Below are 23,106 nucleotides of genomic sequence, written 5' to 3'. Positions count from 1 at the left end.
CTATTAGCTAGAAAAAAAAGCATTAGCTATGGTCAGTGTGAGTGAATCATCACATGCAACAGTTCCTGTAAATGTGCTGTGTCTCAGTTGTAACCTGCTGAAAATACCCTCCCTCTCCTTAAATCATAATTGTTACATTTTCAGTTTGAAGGGTGAGCAAAAATGTACCTGTGGTTTTCAGACAAGCCAAATTTGGCAGGATAACCGGGAACCTGGCAACTCTGAGGAAAAGCGTTCTGTGATTGGACTGCAAGAGCAGAAGATTTAGACAAACAAGTATCAGCAGATACAGTGCTATAGGGCGGGACTGTGCTTTGGATGATGTTCGGAGAAAAGACGCTAAAATTGGCTCTCAGATTGAATGAAATATACAGGTTATGGTTTGCCCTCCTTTCTTGGACGGAGGGACCAATGCAGTGAGCACTGTGTCAACCAGCTGGATAACTGACTCTGACCCAAAGAAACCTCCACACAATCAGGCAAGGTGAGTCCTTAATTCAAACAGTAGCTCATCATAACACAGTTTAAAGAATCCACATGCTGATAATAAGGCTAAGTGTTTTTTAGCAGTTTAAAAATTATAGTGAGGTGTACATTCTTGCTAAACTGCTTAGTCTACACAATTTAAGTTATGAGTTATAACTAGCTACCTTAGCTATAGTTTAACTAGCCAGTCTACAGTAGCTTTAATGTAACTAGCTAGCTTAGCTTTATTTTAACTAGCCAGCCTAGCTTTAATTTAACTAGCTAGCTTAGCTTTATTTTAACTAGCCAGCCTAACTTTAATTTAACTAGCTAGCTTAGCTTTATTTTAACTAGCTAAACTAACTTTAATTAAACTAGCTAACCAAGCTTTAATTTAACTAGCTAACCTAGCTTTAATTTAACTAGCTAACCAAGCTTTAATTTAACTAGCTAACCAAGCTTTAATTTAACTAGCTAGCCTAGCTTTAATTTAACTAGCTAACATAGGTTTAATTTAACTAGCTAGCCTAGCTTTAATTTAACTAGCTAGCCTAGCTTTAATTGAACTAGCTAACATATGTTTAATTTAACTAGCTAGCCTAGCTTTAATTTAACTAGCTAAGCAAGCTTTAATTAAACTAGCTAACCAAGCTTTAATTTAACTAGATAACCTAGCTTTAATTTAACTAGCTAACCAAGCTAACCTAGCTAGCCTAGCTTTAATTTAACTAGCTAACCAAGCTTTAATTTAACTAGCCAGCCTAGCTTTAATTTAACTAGCTAACCTAGCTTTAATTGAACTAGCTAACATATGTTTAATTTAACTAGATAACCTAGCTTTAATTTAACTAGCTAACCAAGCTAACCTAGCTAGCCTAGCTTTAATTTAACTAGCTAACCAAGCTTTAATTTAACTAGCCAGCCTAGCTTTAATTTAACTAGCTAACCTAGCTTTAATTTAACTAGCTAACCTATCTTTAATTTAATTAGCTAACCCAACTTTAATTTAACTAGCTAACATAGCTTTAATTTAACTATCTAGTCTAGCTTTAATTTAACTAACTAACTAACTAACCAAGCTTTAATTTAACCAGCTAACCTAACTTTAGCTGGTTAAAGACTCCATAACTACATTCATAATATATTATAATGCATTCATAAGACAATATAAAGATGGCTTTAAGTATTTATTAAAAATGCATAACCTACTATAGCCAAGTTTCTTAAACATTATGACTTGTAATTATAATGTATTATAAGCTATGCTTATGATATACATGTTAAAATAGTATATATCTATCGTTAATAATCCAGTCCTGCAATGAAAAATATGTCACTTTACTTAGAGGGCACAAATACCTGTTATAATACATTATAATTGACTATAACTAATATTATATTCAATACAAGTATAATTCATGAGTGGTTAAAAAAATATTTATAGGATTATTGAGGGTGTGTTTATAAGTTGGAAGCTGTTTTAGTCATGATACAAGTCTACAAGCAGGGACTGAGTTTCTTGATATTGACATATAACATGTTATAAACACAGCTAATAATGCATTATAATCACAGATCGTGATGCATAATAAACATGGCTACGATGAATTTGAGTTTTATTAATATGTGTAGCCATGTTTATAATGCCTTATGAATCCATTATAATATGTTATAATTATGTTTATAGAGTCTTATAGATATGACGTTCATAGAAAGTGTTACCATGGACATTTGACACTTTAATTAGAGTGAACAATGACAAGTTATAATGCATTATGTATTAGTATAAACTATTATAATGTTTAATATAAGTATACTGTAATTCATGAGTGGTTTAAATTAATTATGACATACAGCTATATTATGTATAAATGTAATTCATAATAGATCATTAACATGACTATAGTGTGTTATAATTGTTTTATTAATATTTAGAACGTCTTATAATTATAATGTGTTATGAGTATGTATATTAGAGTAGAGTATAATAGACACAAAATTTATAGAATTTCTACTTCTACTACATTGGCATACATATATTTTTAAAAAAGTACAAATAATTGACATACTAAAGTATATCATAATTCATAAGTCCATAAATCATATCAGGACATACATGCATTGGCCTATTATTACAAGTCATTATAAAACTTAATCAGTCATACATATACAAGCTTATGATAATGATTATAAGGTATTTTGTATGCTATATAATGCATTATGAATGTAGGATTCATAGAAAGTGCTAATTAAATTCTTTTGAAGAGAGAAGGATTTGGTCATATACATATTTAACCCATATATGCAGAGTTCTTCAGTCAAGAAGTTCCAATCACTGTAATATGCAATAGTTGTGTCCAGTCAAGAGCCATTTAACCCACATAGAGAGAGAGAGCAAGGCCAATTATCCTCTCTCAGACTCCCTGCACCAGACACTGAGGCATAGCCAGAGACTGACCCTGTGGTCTCCTGATAATATGCCTATTACTTTAAAGTTTCATTAAAAAATGGTACTTATTATTTGGCAACATTTGTAGTAAAGAAAATGATAGATAAAGCTGATTTTCATGTCGTCTGATCCACAATGTATAGTTATTTATTTTATGAAGTATTTTTTTTTTTTACGTTTTATAAACTCTATACTGACTTGTAAAGAGATTTTGTAAAGAGAAATGTTTGTAAAGAGAAATGTTTCTGTCAGAAATCTAAAATTCTGGATTCAAAGTTATTATTTCTTAGTCATATATACATTTTCAGCAAGCTTTAGATACATATATTATATAAAAACTAAGTTTTGAATGTTTGTATTTCTTTAAGTAAATAGAATTCATAAGTAAATATGATTTATGATTTAGTTGTACACTGTAAAACTGATAAGATCACTAAACTCCTATACCTAATGAATTTGAAGTTCATGTAATATAATTTTTAAGAACAATAAACTTAACAAATACATATACATTTAAAATATTATCCTGAACTTGTATTTAGTCTTCTTTCTGGTTTCATTCTACTATTTTTTAAATACTTATAGAAAAGTAGATGAAAGAAAATTACTGTAAAGTAAAGAATTAAAATTACTGAGAGCACAGCGAGAACACAGAGTTACTGTAGCTCAGTAAATGATGCTCGTTCTACAGCCAACAATACAGATACCAAGCATTTAATCTTAATATGTGATCTACAAGTTTACCTAAGGTAGCCCCGGGGGAATCACTACACTACACACTGATGTTGTTGATGTGTTGGTCAGAAACTGTTGGACACACCCAGTATGCAAATAGATTGTGACAGAAGCCAATGGAAAATAAGCTGTTAATGGCAACAGACTAAACTCAGTTATTATAAGTTGATTCAACTCAAAGATCTCAGTTTAAGTGTATTTGTACCCATGAATGTTCAACTAACTAAAAATAGTTGAGCGTTGTTTAGAAACATCCAATTTTGTGTAAAACAGACTTAATTTATTTGAGTTCAAACAACTTCTGGGTTTATAGTGTGGCAGTTTCTCTGGTAGAATTTTGTTCACCTGCTTGGTGTTGGATTGGAGGGTGAATAAGGGTCTCAACCCATGGGCTGGCCTTTATGGAAAAAAAAAAAAAACATGGCTTATCTGATGGGCGTTATGCTCACTCCTTTTCTAAGTAAGGTTACCTTAATGAGACTACACTGGAAAAAAAATGATGAGTAAAATTTAATTTTAGTTTAGTTAAAACACACATATTACACTCTCTCAACACATGAATGGCATGTAAAACATTCTTTTTAGTATACTGAAAATAATGTATTACATGCCATCCATGTGTTGAATAATAAAAATATTAAAATTTCAGGAATTATACTATATTATGTATCATACATTATTTGAGTAATACTGTATAAATTAAGTAATTGAAATTAGGTATTATTGAATGCAGAAATTAAGTAAAGTTGACTAAAAGAAAGGATTGATTCAGCAAAAATAAATTAAATAAAGTTTAATAAAATAAAGGATTGACTGAAGTTTAGTTCACTTATTTACTCTATGTAATATTTAAGTCTTGAAACCGAGTTAAAGTTACTTAAATTTATCTAAAAAATGTATTTAAAAAAAGCAAATGCAGAAAGTTGCAAAACTTTTTTAAAATAAAAATTAAACACATCATTTTTAAATATATTTCATATAAATTATATTATATATATATATATTTAATATTATATATATATTTAATATTTGTTATATAATTTATATATTTTTCTTAATAACTTATAGTACTCTTTGAATTTGTGTTGCTTAATTAGTTAATTTTTAACATTTAATCATGTAAACGTCCACAGTAAATAGCTCAGTAGCACAAGCATGCACGACCCATTTGGATCAATCAATCCAATTAAAATGAATAATTATGTGGTCTCCTGGGTACTCCTTGTGTGGTCCATCAACCAATATAGCTCTTGAGAAATGCCTCTTTAGCACTGCGCTGATGCTAATGCTGCTAACAAGTAGTGAAAGCTAATTTCCAGCAATTAACATGATGCATATCACATGCTGAATATGCATTTATGTCAGCTGATACAGTATGGCTGCTGCTGGCACCCAATGAAACTGTGAATGTATGCCAAAAATACAAGTGCACATAACTTCATAATTACTGAACATGTTTCACTCCTCTGCTAAGTGGAGTGATTTTTGTACAGTCAGCTGGACGGTGGCGGTGTCTTGTGAAGGTAGTCGAGCCAAGTTTAGTTCTAACTCTAAACCCTAGATCTATCAATGTAGCATCATGTACTAGTAAGTGCTATCGGGTTATTCTTTTCTTCGTTTGGACACAATATCAGATGTATTATTATTATTAAAAAATTCTGAATAGCTATAACATCAAAACCGAATAATACTGAGTCCATTATCAGAATACTGAGCTTTCTATTTTCCAAGAAATGTTGTTTTTATTCTATTGAATATTTATTGACTTACACATTTACACATTTGCCTTTCTAACATAAACTTTATGAAATCTTCACAATGCAGTACCACAAGGCACCACTAGCACATGTGATTCCAGCCCAAGAGGCAAAGTCTGCTCTCTTGATTGGTTCGTATCTTAATTTGGCCTCAAGGCTGCAGCTGTCACATACATGAACTTTCCTGCTTGAATGCCTCTTTAGTAGTGACAGCGCACTGTGAAATATGCTTTTAGACATGACCCTATGTGGATTCCGGAGCCGTGGTTTTGCCACAACATGTCACAATTCATTTCAGTCATGTTCGCAGAAAAATGTGCCTTTGTGGCTTTTTTTTCTAATATAATTTCTGTGTCGTTTGTGTGTTACACACTTTGTGGAGTGTATTTGTAACCCAATTAATGTATGCACAATTTAACTGAGGTATTTATTTATTTGTACTATGACAGCCTTTATTAATGTGTATTATGTATTATCTGGATTAAATATTATTCATAATATTTATTATTATTTGTTTATCTATACATAGAAAAATCTAGAATCTTAAAAGCTAAAATGTGGGTGACTGATTACAGTTAGATCTACATTATACTAACATTCCATTCACCAGTATTTTTTTTTTACTTAATCTTATAGTATTTATTTACTTATTTGGTACCACTTTATAATATATTCTGTAATAACTGTGTAGTTACACAATGTTGCCAGTGTTGGGGATAAGTGTAACTAAAATGTTCATTGGAAATCATTGAGTTACTTCAAGAGATGTGGACAGTTTTATAAATCTGTATTATTATTATTATTATTATTATTATTATTATTATTATTATTATTATTATTATTATATTCATTATCAGTTGTGCCGCTGATGTGGTGGGAAATGTAACTAAAAGGCTGATTGGAATTCCTTGAGTAGCTTCACGAGGGAGCTGAACTGAGGCACAATAATTAATTGAGGAGTAATGACCACATCCTGACACGCAAGTCTCAATTTTACATCAACTGGAGTGTTTCAGAACCGAGCTGTAATCTTACTGAGAGCGCAAGGTACACATTATGGCTATTAAACACACTGAGTTATAAGCTATTTATTATTTGTTTTCCTCCTCCAGAGGCACGTATGAGAACTGGATGTAATGAAGTTTCTTATAATACAGCCCAGATATTTTCCCACAGGTAATTTATTGCAAGATATTCATAATTATGTACAGAAAGAATATTTTTATTCTCTTGTTTCTTGAGCAACCATTACTGTACACAACTACATCTACGAGACACACATTATTGTCAAAAACAAACATCTACACATGAATGCATGAATCAAAAAATAACCAACAACCAAAAAATTGTGCTGGAAAACAAGCTGCAAGATCCAAAAAAACCCAACACATTAGGTTTCTAAGTGGTATATACATATTTACATCCCACAATTTACATACATCCAGCCCGCTAGCCCAAAATCTCTATTCAGACAAAACAAAACTGCAAAGTTTGATAAAAATTTGACAGGAGATTTTGATGTTGTTGATACTAGAGAGCAGCATATCACCTCCTATTGCTGTGCTAGTTATAAGAAAAAAAGTTTTTTCATTTTCAAAACTAAGTGGCAACAAACTGTAACTAAAAATTTATCAGAAAGAAAAGTTACAGATCATTTTTATCAGTAAGATTCTAGAAACAAACCAGCAAGAAGCAAGTAGAGGCCATGATAAAAGCTAAATAACCGCTTACTACCTATAACTCCTTCATATCACTGAGAGAAAAACATAAGAAAACAGCAACAATATTCAGTAAAGTTCTGAAATAAATATATATATATATATATTTTTTATTGATTGTGTTTTTTTTTTTACTTTATGGTATAATTCACACATTCTGAAAGATTCTAAAAATGCTTTATGTCTTCATATTTAATGCTTGGTATGCTTTACAGTACAGTATCAGATTCATGGACACATTAAAATAATGTAAATTCTTTTAAACAGATGTCATGAAGTACAGCAGGGGAGTTAGCTAGCTATGCTTAAAGGGGAAATGTCCCCTGCACTTTTTCAAAAGCCAGTTTTGGTCCCCTGCAGTTTTTACGGTTAAAAACAAATGTCACGCTATATTAAATAGAGATGGATCAAGCACTAGGACCAAGCAGAAAACCTCTGGTTCTAGACAACTGTTTTGCAAGTTACTCATCATCAAATAAATCAATTTCTTTTTTTTTTACTCAAAAATGTGGTTATGAGGGGCGTTGAGTGGTCCAGCGGTCTAAAGCGCTGCCACTATGAGCGGGAGGTCGCAGGTTCGAACCCCAGCTCATGCAGCTTTGCCATCAAACTGCTGGTGCTCAGAGGGAACAAAATTGGCCCTGCTCCCTCCGGGTGGGTAGATGGCGCTCTCTCCCCACATCACTCCTAGGGTGATGTCTGCAGCAAAGGGCATCTGTGAGCTGACGTATCGGAACTGAGTCGCTGTGCTTTCCTCCGAGAGCGTTGTAATGCTGCTCGGCAATGCTGCATCAGCAGCAAGTGGCTGACTTCACATGTATGGGAGGAAGCATGTGTTAGTCTTCATCCTCCTGGTTTGTTGGGGCATCACAAGTGATAGGGGGACTCCTAATGAGTGGGTTGGGTAATTGGTCGCGTAAATTGGGGAGAAAATGGGAAAAATTTGAAATAAAATTATAAAAAAAAGTTTTTAAAAAATGTGGTTAAGTAATGTTATGTAAGGTTATGTAATGTTATAATGTTATGTAAATGAGGATGAAAATGAAATCTTCTAGGTTGTAGTTTAGCTGTAATATTGCTTTGAGGTTACAGCTAAACTTGGCCCGAGTTTGGATCAGGCCTCAGTTTGGGTCGGGTTTGGGCAGATAATCTAAGCTGTAATATACAGCCATTTAATATGTTTTATATGCATTTGTTGGCCTTTTTGGCATTTTCATTTGATCAGCTGTGATGTTCACACAAGGTGTCTTTAAAACGTATTTAAGTCAGTGTAGCGCTGGTGACGTAAAATTGCTTTCGGGAAGTTTCAGCATAATCTAGAGTAGATTTGGCACCTGTGTCGCCTTGAACCCGAGCGGCTGTGTTATCGACCGCACAGGGATGAGGATGTCTCTGTTAGTTTAAAGCGGGATTTAAGTAAACTCTGAAACAGTGCTTATTTCTCAGTTATCCACTTTTGCTGTAATGAAAAGCATGTCCTGAATCTGTCATGGGAGATTAGATGAATGTGATTACTGTTGTCCTTTTGCCAAAGGAGATTTTTATCCAGCAGGATTTCAGTCAAACCGCTTGGATTTGTATTATCTTTTTTTTTCTGCCAGTGTGAACATTAAAAGGTGGGGTAGGTGATAAAGAGATGAAATAAACAGGTGTTGTGAAATAACACTTGAGAAGAGGGGGAAAAAAAAGAAATCCAGCAATTGAAGTCAATGATGCTTATCATAGTCACTGCACTGTTCAGGGCTATTTGCTGTGATTTAATCACTGGGTTCATTTGCTTGATATGCTTCAGTTGAACTGTAGTCTTGTAACGTGTTGTTGGGTAGTATGTTTAGAATGCCAGCTCTTGTAGGACTTTAGTGACTCTTAATCATGCTTTATTATGTTGATTTTCAAGCAGATATATTGTGCAATTGCTGGTCATGCTTAATCTTCATGCACAGGTACATACACACTCTTAAAAAGAGGCTGTTTGGGGTTGTTTAGTCAAGGAAAGGATTCTAAATTAAATTGCAATAACCTCTGACCTTCAATTTGTGGATGCTTTTGTGAATATTTTTTACTATTTAACCATGATCAAAATGTCAGATTTCCTGATAGCAGATTTGGGTTGTGATTTTTTTAGGTGGAAGGTCATTTTTGAAGTGGTTTCTCTAAATACACTGAGCCGCTGTGCACAAAGTGGCATTGACTATATTACTTGCATTTTTTTATTTAATAACCAAAGCAGGCTGCAGACTTTTCCTTGCTTGTTTGCCATACAGGTTGATTTATATGCTCAAAAAATATAATCGAAAAATCCACTGGTCTGTTCAAAACATCAGTGTTAGAAGTACCAGACCCAGCTTTGCAGAAAAACTACAGTTCTTACAGCAGTTCATGTGTTCTACATTTTTTAATGTCCACAGAAAACCTTCAGTAAAAATGTAGAGATTTCCTCTGTAAACACAAGTGCAGAAACTGAGAAATGAGGGGGAAATCAAGAAGGTTTCTTACACTGAGCACTATGTATTAAAACGTTAAATTATAGAAAAACCTCTCGTACCTTCTGTACACTGCAATCCTGTGAAGAACACATTAAAATGGTTTTATATATCAACCTATTTTTATAAGAATCCTCTTTTATCTACAACTGTATACAGTATTTACATCAATAGACAATACATCACCTGAATGGACCTAGAAAGCTCTTGTCTCTTGTCTCTCTTAAGGAAACCTAATTTATTTATTTTATTTTTTACCAAACTTTGCCATTTTTACATTCCATCTCTTTTACTAATACAGGTCCTGGCTGATTAGGAAATATTGCAATATTCTACAATTCAATACCAGAAACAGGTCTCAGACACGTGCAGATGCAAATAAAAATATATTTAATTAAATAAAGTCTAAGAGAAAAGGATGGTCAGACAAAGTAAGGTCAATACTGGTAAACAGTAGCAACAAAGAGATAACATATCAAGTTAGATGAACAGTCCAGAAATCAAAAACACAGCAAAGCGATATCAGAGCTTAGGCAAAAATCAAGGTCGGTAATATAAAAGAGAGAATGAGTAACACTCTCTCTCAATGTAAAAACGAGTTGTATGAGGATAAACCAACAATAATCAGCAAAAACTACAGGCAAATAAGCCCCTTTTATAGGGCTAAACCATGTGGCTAGTACTCAGGTGACCTGCTTCCTGGAAGTGTCATGTGCTCTGTCATGTGATCAGGATTCGGTGTGATGTGAGTCAGTGTGTGGTGCATCCTGGGCAATGTAGTCCAAAGGCTGCAGATCACAGGCAGAGCTGAGCCAGGCATGACAGCCACTGGAAACACATTTTATATAATGATTTTATTTTTTTTATCATACTTATATAATGCTAGAATATGATATGTGAAGCATTCAACAAAGTTTAAATAGACACAATCTGCATACTTAAAAACTCTCTAAGAAGTGAGTGGGCGTGGTCATGATGCACGTGACTGACAGCTGTCTATCAGTGGCAATCAAACATTCGTTTACATTTGTTACCATGGCAAAGCACACAGGCTTGAGACAGAGCAGCTGTGTCAGTGTCTGGCTGAGCTTTTTACCTTTCACCTTTAAATTGATGCATCATTTCACACAAAATATGCAATAAAATAACTTGGTACATATTTAGATAGCTTGTAAATTAACTAAGATGGTTGCTAAGCATCAGCTCATCAGCTGACCTTGTGATTGGTCAGGGTTCTCCTAACGCCAGCCTTAACAAAGTATAAATATGTTAATATATCAGTAAAAACAAAACAAAAAAAAAAACATAAAGAATGTACAGCTCTGAAAAAAAATAAGAGATCACTTAAAAATGATGAGTTTTTTTTTAACCAAATTAAAAAAACCTCTGTAATATAATCAATAGGATGATGGATGGTCACAAGCTATCAAACCAAGTTGAACTGCTTCAATTTTTGCACCAGGAGTAAAGGCATGAAGTTATCCAAAAGCAGTGTGTAAGACTGGTGGAGGAGAACATGCCAAGATACATGAAAACTGTGATTGAAAACCAGGGTTCTTCCACCAAATATTGATTTCTGAACTCGATTATTTGAGGTCTGAAAGCTCTGCATCTTTTTTGTTATTTCAGACATTTCTCATTTTCAGCAAATAAATGCTCTAAATGACAAAATTTGTGTCTGGAGAAATTTTGTTCATAGTTTACAGAATAAAACAACAATGTCCATTTTATTCAAACATATATCTATAAATAGCAAAATCACTAATTCAGAAACTGAAGTGGTCTCTTAATATTTTTCAGAGCTGTATTTTTAAATAATAAATTATTGATTCTCAGTTATATTTCACACTCAGTGAACTGTATAGTTTTATCTTTAAGATGAAATAACCTGATGCTACTCGTTTAATTACGATGTTTCTACATTATAATTTGCACAAGACTTTTCTGAGTGTCATCAGCCACACAACCCATACACAGCCCTAAATGGAAAGTTATTTTAGTAAACCAAATGTTTTCTATTTCCTGTTACCTGCTGAGTGATTAGCATGCCAGCCCATGCAGGACAGCAGTGGTGACCATCATCTGAGGGCTATTGAGACCCTGCACACTTTATGTCCTAGAGATGGCCACACAAGCCCCTTGCATGTTTTATGCAACACCATGCCCCTGTGACACATATAAAGAATTGCTTTATTTGATACCAGGGGAAAGGGCAAGTGCACTGTTTGGAGAAAGTGGAATTGTAATGTTAAATGAAATCGTTCTAAAGATAAATGAATGCTAAAGTCTGTTTAGATTAGTTCACATGCTCCTTTACAATAACAAGCACTACTTGACTTTACACTTTACTCTTTAATGATTGGATATTGAATATACAGTGCAAATTGTAAATTAATTGGACGTTTACATTAAAGTTTTTTTTTTTTTTTGGCTGCAGTAATAGTTGAGAGTTTTATTAATGAAACTACTATATTTATCCAATACAGATGAATTAATCAATCAATAAATATATGAGCAATATGAATTATTGTAACATATATACACATTAATAATAAAACAAACAATTTTAACGTTCAGATTTAATGTAAATTCTTTAAAAGGTATATGAGACATTGGTCCAAGAGGCAATATTGGTTTAACACTAAAAACAGTACAGAAAACCTTTTTTTTTTTTTTTTAAATAAACTTTCTGTTCTGTGCAGTAAAATTAAAATTCCATTTATTTTTTCTTTGTTTAGTGTTTTCCACTACACAGTTTTACAGAGTTCACTGTATAAGCCTCCTTTGACCTCCTGCTCAAATAAAGAAGATCATTAAAAGGAATCAAGACTTTAAAATGTAAACAATCCAAAAATGCAGTGATATAAAAGATCAGATAAAGTGAGAAACTCTAGAACTGTAATCCTCTAGTCCAGTAAATTTACAAATAGTACAGTAAATTTACAGATTTTAGTAGAACTTCCCAATAGCTAAACATAAAATAAATATCTCAAAAGGATCAGACAAGAGTAAAATAAATTAGAGCTCATGGCAGGGCTATTTGAGAAAATAATATTTTTGAAAAGTTACAGCCATTACTGTAACAAAGTTATTAATATAATGTATTTCTATTTCTAAGATTTTATTGTAAACGGTTTTTTTTTTTTTACCTTCTACCATGACTTGCTCTCAATAAAGTTATAGTCCACAAGTTCGGGGAGTTTGGAGAGTCTTTGGTGAGAATGTGTAATTGTGTAATTACACAGATTATCAGGAAAAGTACTCTTAATGCATGTTAATGTAAATAAACTTGTGTAAAACTTTTGTGTTTTTAAGTATATTGTTTTGTTCATTTTGAGATCATTTATAAGATACTGTCAATATTTTGTGGGCAATCATATTCAATAAACATTCAATTATTTCAATTATTAATTAATTATTAATTATTTTTTTAATCAGGTTTTCTCGTTCTTGTTTTTCTGATGTTTGTTTTTTGTTTAAAAATTTGAATTTCTCTGGATTAAATGGTGCAAAATGCATGTGCAGCATAAGTAAAGTATATGACAGGTGTTATTTTAAATGTAAAATTATAGTACACTAATTATTTTTATTCATTTTGTTTGGAATGGTAAATGCAAAAAAGCGTTGGTGAAGATCATCTTTATTATCTCATCTCTTATCAGGCTACGTAAGCAACAGTAAAAAATGAAAAAAAAAAACAAAATGTAAAAAATCGACTCTTCTCTGAAGTTGCCCAGTATGATGAATGACTCAGTTTAAGAGCTGACGACAGTTGGATGTGCTTGATGAATAGCCTGATGAAATTTTAATGCAACATCCTCATTAGAGCCATATCTGGTGCATAAAGAGGCTGAGATAATGTCAAAACCTTCATTTCTTTCACCATTTCAGCACACCGGCGTTTGAGAACGCGTTTGTGGGAGTGGCCTCGGCATCAGCCATGTTTGGTGATTGAAAGGGGGATAGAGAGGCGGCTTAATTAGCTTCATTTGAGGAATTATTAAGCGCTAATATAATGGCGTGATTCATCTCTCCCACCATCTGGTCCAGGAGAAGTGCTTCTCCGGTGCTGATTGCTGTGCCTGGTGCAGTGTGGAGGTAATAGGCTGTTCAAAGGCTGTTCTGCCATGGACAGCTGAACAGAGGTGGGGCTGGAGCAGCTGGGGCTCAGGCTCACACCAGCTGCCTGTCATGCTAGCACCCTCACTGGCAAGCCCATCTTGGATTATGTGCTTATGTTAGGGGGATCTAATTATTAAGTCTTTAAAGATCTGTCAAGCGAAAAACATGAAGGAAGGTTGGCAGGATGTATTTTTATTTAAATATTTAGAAAATTAACATGTTGTTTTTTTTCTTTTTCTTTTCTCAAATAGCCTATAAAATATATTTAAGTATTTACAATTAATAAATGCTATTTTGTGTAGGAATTTGAAGAATTTGAAGGTACTTAAACAACAGCATTTTTAAGTCCTGTTAAACCAAAAGACAAATGTGCTATATATATATATATATTAATATTATTATATATATATAGAAAAAATGATGAGTTTCTTTGATTTTACCTAATTAAAAACCTCTGGAATATAATCAAGAGGAAGATGGATGATTACAAGCCCTCAAACCAAACTGAACTGCTTGAATTTTTGCACCAGGAGTAGCATAATTCATCCAAAAGCAGTGTGTAAAACTGGTGGAGGAGAACATGCCAAAATGCATAAAAACTTTGATTAAAAACAGGGTTATTCCACCAAATGTGGTTTTCTAAACCTTTAAAACTTTATGAATATGAACTGTATTTCTTTGCATTATTTGAGGTCTGACAACTCTTTTTTGTTATTTCAGCCATTTCTAGTTTTCTGCAAATAAATGCTCTAAATTACAATAATTGGAATTTGGGAGAAATGTTGTTTCTAGTTCATAAAATGAAACGACAATATTAATTTTATTCAAACATATACCTATCTGATTCAGAAACTGAAGTGGTCTCTTACTTTATTCTTTATTCTTACTATATATTTATTAAGAAAATAAAATGAAGAAAATGTCTCATGCAGTCTTTTCCACCCCTGGTCAAAACTATGATATTGTGTTTATTTTCTAAATGAACATTTATACTTTTTGAATATCCACTATATTGAAAAGATACTTATTTTACCTTGGGTATATTGACAAATATCTTACAATTATGATTACTTATCTTAGTATCTATAATTACATAATCAGTGTGTGAAACCTTGTATTTTATATGCATTAACCAATACTCACATTATATTTGATCATTTTTATTACTCACAGTGTATTTTACACGCATTTATATGGAAGATTAACCAATAATCACAATATATTCTTTACATATATAGTAAAACATTGTTTGATCAGGTATGTGACTAACACAGACTTTATGACAAATTAACCCACACGATACATAAGGCATTTACTAACACATAGGATCTATTGTATGGCGGACTAACCACGCGCTACTAACACATTACCATATAACATATGAAATCTATTGTGTGACTTGCGTAGCTCATGCTTGAAGCATTTCGTTCACTGCATGTCTCTGACTAACGGCCATCAATCATCAGCTAGTGCACTCTGTATGAACTAAATTGATACAAAGGAGGCTTCGAGACGAACAGTGCGGCCTTTCTCTCTGTGCGTGCAAAGTCCTTCACCTACCAAAGCGGGAGGACGCGCGCACATGGGGGGGGCGGGGGAGTTAGCACTGTCTAATTACTGGAAGAATATCACACTGTCTGACTGGACCCAGTCAATTCTTAAAACAATACCACACTGTCCGGCTGGACACAATCAAGGCCAAACACTAGTGGTCCGGTCAGACCTGTGAAACTTGAGCACTAACACGTGAAAATATGCATACTAACATGAGATGATTTTAGCAACGCCTCATCAGCAGGTTTCACGTCATTTGGGGTATAAACATGGAGTCAGATCAGAGGGGGGTCGGAACTTATACTGGGACGGCTGATAACCGTTTCTTTGTATGTTCTCCTGGATCCAGTTCTGTGTAATACATACTTGGTTTGCTTTCAACTTCACTCCACCTCTCTGACTCTCTCTATCAAACGAACACGCAGGGGAGTTGTACCCCGGACGAGAGGTGGGTGTTGACCCACCTTTCATTTTCTTTTCTACAACAATATTATATAAAATAAAAAACAAGATATGCATGTTAAGATGTACAAAAGTGTGTTTCTTCAGAGAACTACTTAATTTGTTTAATTTATTACACTTTTTTATTTTTATTTTTTTACATCAAAATAAATCTACAAAACATGTCATGTGACCCAGGTTGCCAAAGCCCAGCCACAGGATTGGACACACAGTGTGGTCTGTTTGGTGTAAAATTGGAGTTTATTTTGTTTCTTTGCTCTTAATCTGAGAGCTCCACTCTCTATATTAGCAGCAATAGAACATGCACCCTTCTGCTCTATCCACCTAGCAACGGTAACTAGGTGGTGAGGCTTCTTACACGGAATTCTATGACATCATCAGTCCGGTGCATAATAGAACTAACCGAACTTACTGGTCATCATTCCACTGAGAAGCACCAGATAGAGCAGCAGCAGATTTCTTTACTGTACTTCTCAGATCTTACGATGGATCGCAAAACCATGCATGTGAGTAACTAAATAACTAGAATCAGAACTAAACGAGGAGAACAGGAGTTTTAGACGCCTGTAAGAGTGGAACTGAGTTAATTTAATGACCAAGTTTAGAGAAATGCTTGTTAGCTAGCTAGTTGATCAGTATGATATATGCATATATAATTGTGTCAGGGCTCATAGAAAATATGTATTTCCCTCTTGCATTTATACGCACTGGTCTTGTAAATACAACCTTTTGGACATGACTTGAAGACAGCCCAGCACACATTCAGATTTCAGATGACGATTTGCCTAAAAAACAGTCATTTAGACAACTCTTCACTTTCAGTGTGAACATAGCTCTAGGCTACTAGATTAGGAAGAGAGAGAGTAGGTGTATCCCAGTAGTTTCCTGTGAAGTTGACTGACATTTTAAGTGAGATTCCAAACCATAGGGTAAAGGCCTTTACTTCTATGAGAACCTGCAAAACGACTAGTGAATAGTTCAGTCACTGTGTACATCAGGGGTTAAAACAGCTGGAACTCATCACAAAACATCACAAAAACATGACACAAACCTGTTGTATACCCATAAACTCCCATACATCCTTATATTATAGCATTATATATATGTATGGCTGCACTGCAGTTCATTAGTTTGCTAGTTGCTGATAGTAAATTGCTGTCAACATGACAATTTGGGGCATTCTGAATGATGGAATTCAACAAAACTAAAGTTTACAAAGGGTGGTTAATGGATGGTAGTAAAAAAAAAGCCAAAAATGAACAGCTTACTAACAATGCACTCTTTATTCTTTTTAACAGATGAATATTGATAAACCTGGTTGTTCTCCCCATCAGACCTGTTCTGTAGAGGAGAGCTGCACAGCATCTTCTCCTACAGACCCTAAGGCCCTATACAACATCAAGAGTGTTTTTTTCAGCAAAATCCATGATGAAGTTAGGACATTCATGTTGAAGGGACTGCAACAGAGCATAGAGGATGTTGTGTCTTTAACGACCACCAAAACCATTACCACCGATATACTGGATAATGTGATGACTCAGGTAAGGTGCTATAGTTATAGCTTGGTTTCGTTCATTGATTGCTCCTTATTTCCCATTATTCCACATTATTGTCACAGTGAAGACAGTACAACATCAGTGTTCTATGATAAAATAATGAAAGGTTACTATGCTATGCTTACTACTTTGCTATGATCTAAGTAAGTCACATAATGAATAAGTATTTTAATAAAGTAAGCATTCATATTCATACTAAGATGGTTAAAACTTCTGATCTGTGCTTGTATTATTTTTTCTATAGGTCACTTGCATTCTTGCTCACCTGTGTGACTCCACATCATCCTGGAGCAGTACTCCACCCAGAAGTGCCAGCCAGGAATTGGCTACGGAACTAGTTATTTCCACAGCAAACAAAATGCGGGAGTACTGGCATCTATGCACAGTGTCTGACTGGATTGGTGCCTCCCTGGTGTCCCCTGTAGAAATCTTCAGTGCGGTAGACACCTGTTTGTCCCGTATTGTATTGGAGGCTCTGAGCTCCTACTTTGAGACCTTGTTGAGCATCTGCAGTGAGGGGACGTCAGCTGATGCATGCAGAATTGATTTAGATACATCGCAGTGTGACTTCATTCAGGCTGTGGCTGATAAAATTAAGGGTTTCTCAAGTCAGTCCACTAGTGAAACAGGAACCCCAGAAACTAAAGAAGTTGACCTGTCCCTTGAGGATCTCTCTTCTAGTGAAGAACATCCAGGTGAAATTATCCTGGAGACAATTTTCATAAGCTGCCTCAGTAACATCTGCTCGGACAAGGCAAAGATAAAAGACTGTCAACCGTTTGAGCGATTCTGGAAAACTCTTCAGGCCGATGCCTCAGAGTTGATCAGTGATGTCATCTTTAAAGAGACGACAGAATTTGTTGAATCTTGCTCGCCCCTGAGTTTCTCTCCAGAAGCTTGTGCAAAGATAAAATATTGCACACAGTCAGCATCTTTAGAACTGGTGGACCAGCTGACTTGTGAATTAGCCACAGCCCTTTCTGAAGAGATAGCTGACCCCTCTGTTGACCCAGATCTGTACGAATCACAGGTCAAGCTGGTGTCTAAACAATTACAGAGAATTGCTCGAACCATCCTTAAGAAGGCTTTGCAGACAAGCTTCACTGCGAGGTCTGAGCAGAGCTTTTCTGTCGATGAGCTCGCTCATCTGACATCTACCCTCCTGAGCGGCTCCAAACAGGTGGTGAAGAGCATCCTTCGAAGATTCGAAAAGTGCTTGTCCCGCAAATTAGCGAAAGATGTTCAAAGTTCAGATGAAGCGAAAGAATTCCTGGAATCTCTGAGGGAACACCTGGAGTACATGAACAGCCGGACACTCAAAGACACAGCAGGACTGGACAAAGAAATATTTTGTGGCCCCATGAGTGCAGATCCTGAATTTTTCAGGATGTTTGTCTTTGAGTCACTTTACTCAGCAGATCAGATTTCAAAAAAGAAGAAGAAGAAATTCTTCAAAATCAGGATGCCCAAGGTATTTGATGTAAATATATTCTGATACTCAAGCTAGGCTTATTTCTAAGCTAAATTATATATATATTTTTTGTTTTAGTTAATGACAGTTAGCTCTGATGGCTTATTCTGATTGGTGGTGTTGTAGTGCTTGAGTCTGGAGATCATAAACAAATCAATCAAGTCACAGAATCAATCTCGTCTCAATTTTGACCTTATATTAAACTGGCCATGTCTTTGTCTTGGTGTAAGGTGGACACAGAAATTGTTACTATACTGTTATTTATGTATGATAATAGTATTGTTTCTATCAATGTATCTATACACCCCCCCCCCCCCCCCCACGTAGTATTATTGCCTATATCATCCCCCTGACCCATTGATCTCCAGATTATCTCTATTAACGTTAATTTTATAGCAACACCATGATTGTTGGTGATCTTGTAAAATATGTATTGTGTTGTGGTTCACGCGTTTATTCTACATATTTCTGCACTTCATCTTTGAAGACTATTGATGATCTGATATGTTTTACTTAAAGATATTCAAAAGATCCAGAAAGGTGGTACCAGTTTTGGACCCTTCTACAGCCTTCATTGAGGAAAGATCTGTTTCACCTGGTAAGTATATGGTCTATCTAAAGTCTTCCAGAAAAAGATTTTATGTAGAACAAGATCATTGTATCTTGTCTCTTCCTCTGTTGCAGGGTTAATTTCAGCACCTTCCCAGGAAGAGCTGTCCAGACCAATGGATGACTCAACTGACAGCTCTCCACCAAAGAAGAAGTCCATCTGGTCTAGGATTACCAGGGCTTTCTCACATGTCTCTTGCAAACTGATAAAGCCTTTAGATGGCTAATTTTCCATCCATTTAGAGTGTAGAGAATTGCTTCTGATTTTCTCAGCATCTGCCTATTTGTTACTAAATGGTTTCATGTAAAATAAAATAAAGGTATTCTAGAATAGTATGGCAAGCTCCCTCCAGGGTGGTGGTATGTAGCTTGCCAGAGGAAAATTGGAAGTATATTGGGTCTTGTTCAAATTATTAGTAAAAGGATTGGGTAATTGGGTATTGCAGATTATTGTAAAAGACTAAGGATGGCATAGTAGCTTCAAAAAGGTAGTCTGAAGCTCTGCCGAGGAAATGGTTAGGTATGTTGGGATTATCTAATTGATTATAAGTTGGACTGTATCCATTAGTTATTTTAGGGCTCAGAGCATCTATGTACGCTGCAGGATAAATTAGATGAGAGTAGGGAGGATTTGAATGCTGCTGCTGTTGTTTGTTTTGCAATCCGGTGTCGCCCAGAGGAGGATGGGTCCCCCTTTTGAGCCGTGGTTCCTCTTAAGGTTTCTTCCTCTGATTCTAAGGGAGTTTTTCCTTGCCCCTGTTGCCTCTTGCTCGCTCACTAGGGGCTCGGACCCGGATCTTAAGATGCTTGTAACAACAACAGTTGCTAAAAGTGTTTAACGGCAGAAGCAGAGGAAATCAGAGGCAAACACATTTTTTGTGTCAATGATTATTTAAATAAAATTAAAAAAACATAATTGTAATACCTTCAACAGTGTGAGTGGATTTATTATTATTATCTCCAGTGAATGCCAATAATTGTGTAGAGAATACATATTCGACTGTGTGTCGGATGCTGTGCACTTATAACTGAAATAACTGAACCCAATATCCACATACTTTTGGACATGCAGTAATATACTGTAACTTAATAACATAATACAAATATTTATGAACATCAGGATCTTTTTTTATCCAAACTGATAAAAAAATGTTAACATTATCCAAACCACAAATGCTCTTTTTTTTTTAATTAACCATGTGCAAGTTAATTAAATTTTACATTTTAAATCACGAACACTGTGTAAAGACTAGATTTATTAGTAGAACATGTGTTAATGGATACTAGTGCTTCTTAAAAATGGGCTGGGCATACATATTGCATTGCAATCACCGTACAATTAGCATAACCACACCCATGAATTATAAATGAGCATATAAATGTAGCAAAAAGCTAAACAAACATAAGCAATCCGTGCATTTAAATCAACATCTTACATTTTTCTTCTTGTATAGATTTAGTTCCATCACTAGTTCCAGTGTCGTAGTTTTGGAAGTTGGGGCAAAATGAAACCCATGGACAAAATGTTCTGGGTCCCAAGTGAGTGGAGGCATCACACACTAATTGACAAAAGGGGGCATTTCCAATGTCTTATATCAGCCTTCAAAGCACATCATATAAATAATCCTGTATACAGAGATTGTGGTCTTGTAAGAGGTTAAGAAACCATCAGTAGATATTCCATAGTATTACTCCATTACTATAATAACTGTACTACATGTTAAGCAAATTAGCATCTTAAAAATCATCAAATTAAATAAGAGCTCTACATAACTTACATCCAGGTGCAAAATGTTATAACATATTGTTTGCTATAATGAACCCCGCCTACACGATGCGGGGAGGGGAACTGTGATGTTGTTACTTGGGGTACAGTTCAGAACAGCTTGAGACGGTTCTCAAGCCAGGCCCCCCCCCGCAGCTAGATGAGTGATGAAGATGAGGGTGGTGATGGGGTGGAGGCGGGTGCGAGGTCGAAAGTCACGAAGGTGAGGAGCACCTGGGAGGTATATATATATATATATATAGGACCAGGGGGAGGAGCTTTGGAACTTGAGACGTGGTTCATATCCCAAAATTTTGTTAATTCTTAACAACACATAAACATGGATATTTTATGTATTCTCGATTTTAAGATACTAAGATATTAATGTCATTTATTTCAGTCTGTTCGATCAGTGTTTATTCCTTAATGTTAGCTGCTTTCTGATCCAAGTTATCCACCCAGACACATCACCAACCTATAAAGTCTAACCTAGATAATTTTTCACCTTTATTTAAACATTCCATGATGTCTCTACCAACAATGATGATCCAGTGGATCATCTCGGTCTTAAAATATATAAAAAATAATTTTGTAATGAACCGTCTTATATAAAGTTGCCAGCAACAAATGCAGGTAGACTTTAGAGCAAACCTACACAGTTGTTTTATTCATACAGTATTTCAAAACAAGCCGATGCGCGAAGGTTACCGGTACTTTAAAATTGTATTCTGTTCCTGGCTACTGTTTACCTGTTGCGGCTTATGTAATTCATAATCCTATTATGTATTCCCTCATTGCTCAGCCCTTGAAAAATGTGCATGCCCGAGGCATAGAGAATCACAGGCACACAGATACGGCCGATGAAAGTTGCATGAAACAGATCAACGTTTTGTCCACTTTTGACAGGGCTGCATTATTCATCGAATCACTGCCCGTGCCCTCGCCCCCGAAGCCCTCGGAGTGTGACACGAGGATCCGGGGGGTCTAATTCGGTGCAGTGAGTAATTACAGCCACTGGATGTCATCGTGCTGATGAGGCGTGGCTGAGGCCGGTTCTCCTCTTTCGATATTAGCCGGCTCCCCTCACAATTAAATGGCTGGTGGTGCACGAGGGAGGCCTCTTTTCACACAAACAAATTATCTAGAACTATTCTTGTTCCTCAGACTTGTGATGCATGAAGCGCATTACCTATGGTTTCAATCCAAAGGCCCAATTAAAACTGCACAGAGCCTGCACTTCATTACCTGGGCTCCAGGCGATTTTTGGGCCATTAAGCTCCTACTTGTATCACTGGAAATGTTTTAGAGGTGAACATCTGGAGGTTATGAGACAGAGCATGAAATGAAATGTCTCTGCCTTCTCTCGCCGCCTCTCGTCCTGAGAGGGCAAGGATAATGAAATGTAATGCCATAAACAGAGCGCCACGCGATAAAGATCTTGGCAGCACCTCCTGAAATCTAACCTCTGTCATGTATTCGTGTTCGGCAAATACATGACCGTGCCATGAAACCAGAGACTCCAGAAACCAGAAAAAAGGAGTGTTAAAACCCCAAATCACATCAAAGGTTGGGGAAATTAGTAACATAAATTAGAATAAAAATACTTTTATTGACTTTTATTTCATTGCAGAGAGCATGAACCCAAGATATGTGACAAGTATTTGTTAATATACATGAATACCTGCATTTTGCACAAGCAACATATTACAAAAAAAAAAAAAAAAACTTGGAACAGTAAAGCATTCGTAATTCACTTTCGTAAAACTTCATAATGTTACCATTCCTTCTTCTAGCATGTAGAAGACATTCTCTATTGGGATCAGGTCAGAAATTCAGGTAGGTTTTTGTTATAAGCAGCATGTGGTTTTGCATTGTTGTGTTATATGTTCTTGAAGAGCTAACATCCTGGTCCTTTTCATTTTAAATCTGGAATATTAATATATCTAACCACAGCACTCAT

The 23,106-nt window shown here is 35.1% G+C and overlaps 2 protein-coding genes across 3 annotated transcripts in view; both read left to right on the top strand.

The window, feature by feature from the left end:
• LOC111195823 (uncharacterized) overlaps positions 1-20,312 on the top strand; it is an 825,186-nt gene extending 804,874 nt beyond the window's left edge. The window contains exon 6 of the transcript XR_007441037.1: positions 19,902-20,312. The gene's annotated coding sequence lies outside the window, so the exon portion shown is untranslated. The remainder of the gene's footprint in view (positions 1-19,901) is intronic.
• LOC111195787 (uncharacterized) lies at positions 157-20,312 on the top strand. Of its 2 annotated transcripts, none has more exons than XM_022684043.2 (5): positions 157-484; positions 17,044-17,286; positions 17,546-18,772; positions 19,292-19,370; positions 19,457-20,312. In XM_022684043.2, the coding sequence occupies exons 2-5, from the start codon at positions 17,044-17,046 to the stop codon at positions 19,606-19,608; spliced, it is 1,701 nt and encodes a 566-aa protein (XP_022539764.2). In that variant the 5' UTR covers positions 157-484; the 3' UTR covers positions 19,609-20,312. The 2 variants fall into 2 exon arrangements, with proteins under 2 accessions (XP_022539764.2, XP_022539763.2); XM_022684042.2 differs by lacking the exon at positions 157-484 and adding an exon at positions 16,181-16,251.
• Positions 20,313-23,106: the final 2,794 nt, after the last annotated feature.

This window comes from Astyanax mexicanus, chromosome 10, assembly GCF_023375975.1.
Source record: "Astyanax mexicanus isolate ESR-SI-001 chromosome 10, AstMex3_surface, whole genome shotgun sequence".
Lineage (NCBI taxonomy): Eukaryota > Metazoa > Chordata > Actinopteri > Characiformes > Acestrorhamphidae > Astyanax > Astyanax mexicanus.
This window is presented reverse-complemented; position numbering and strand designations above follow the sequence as displayed.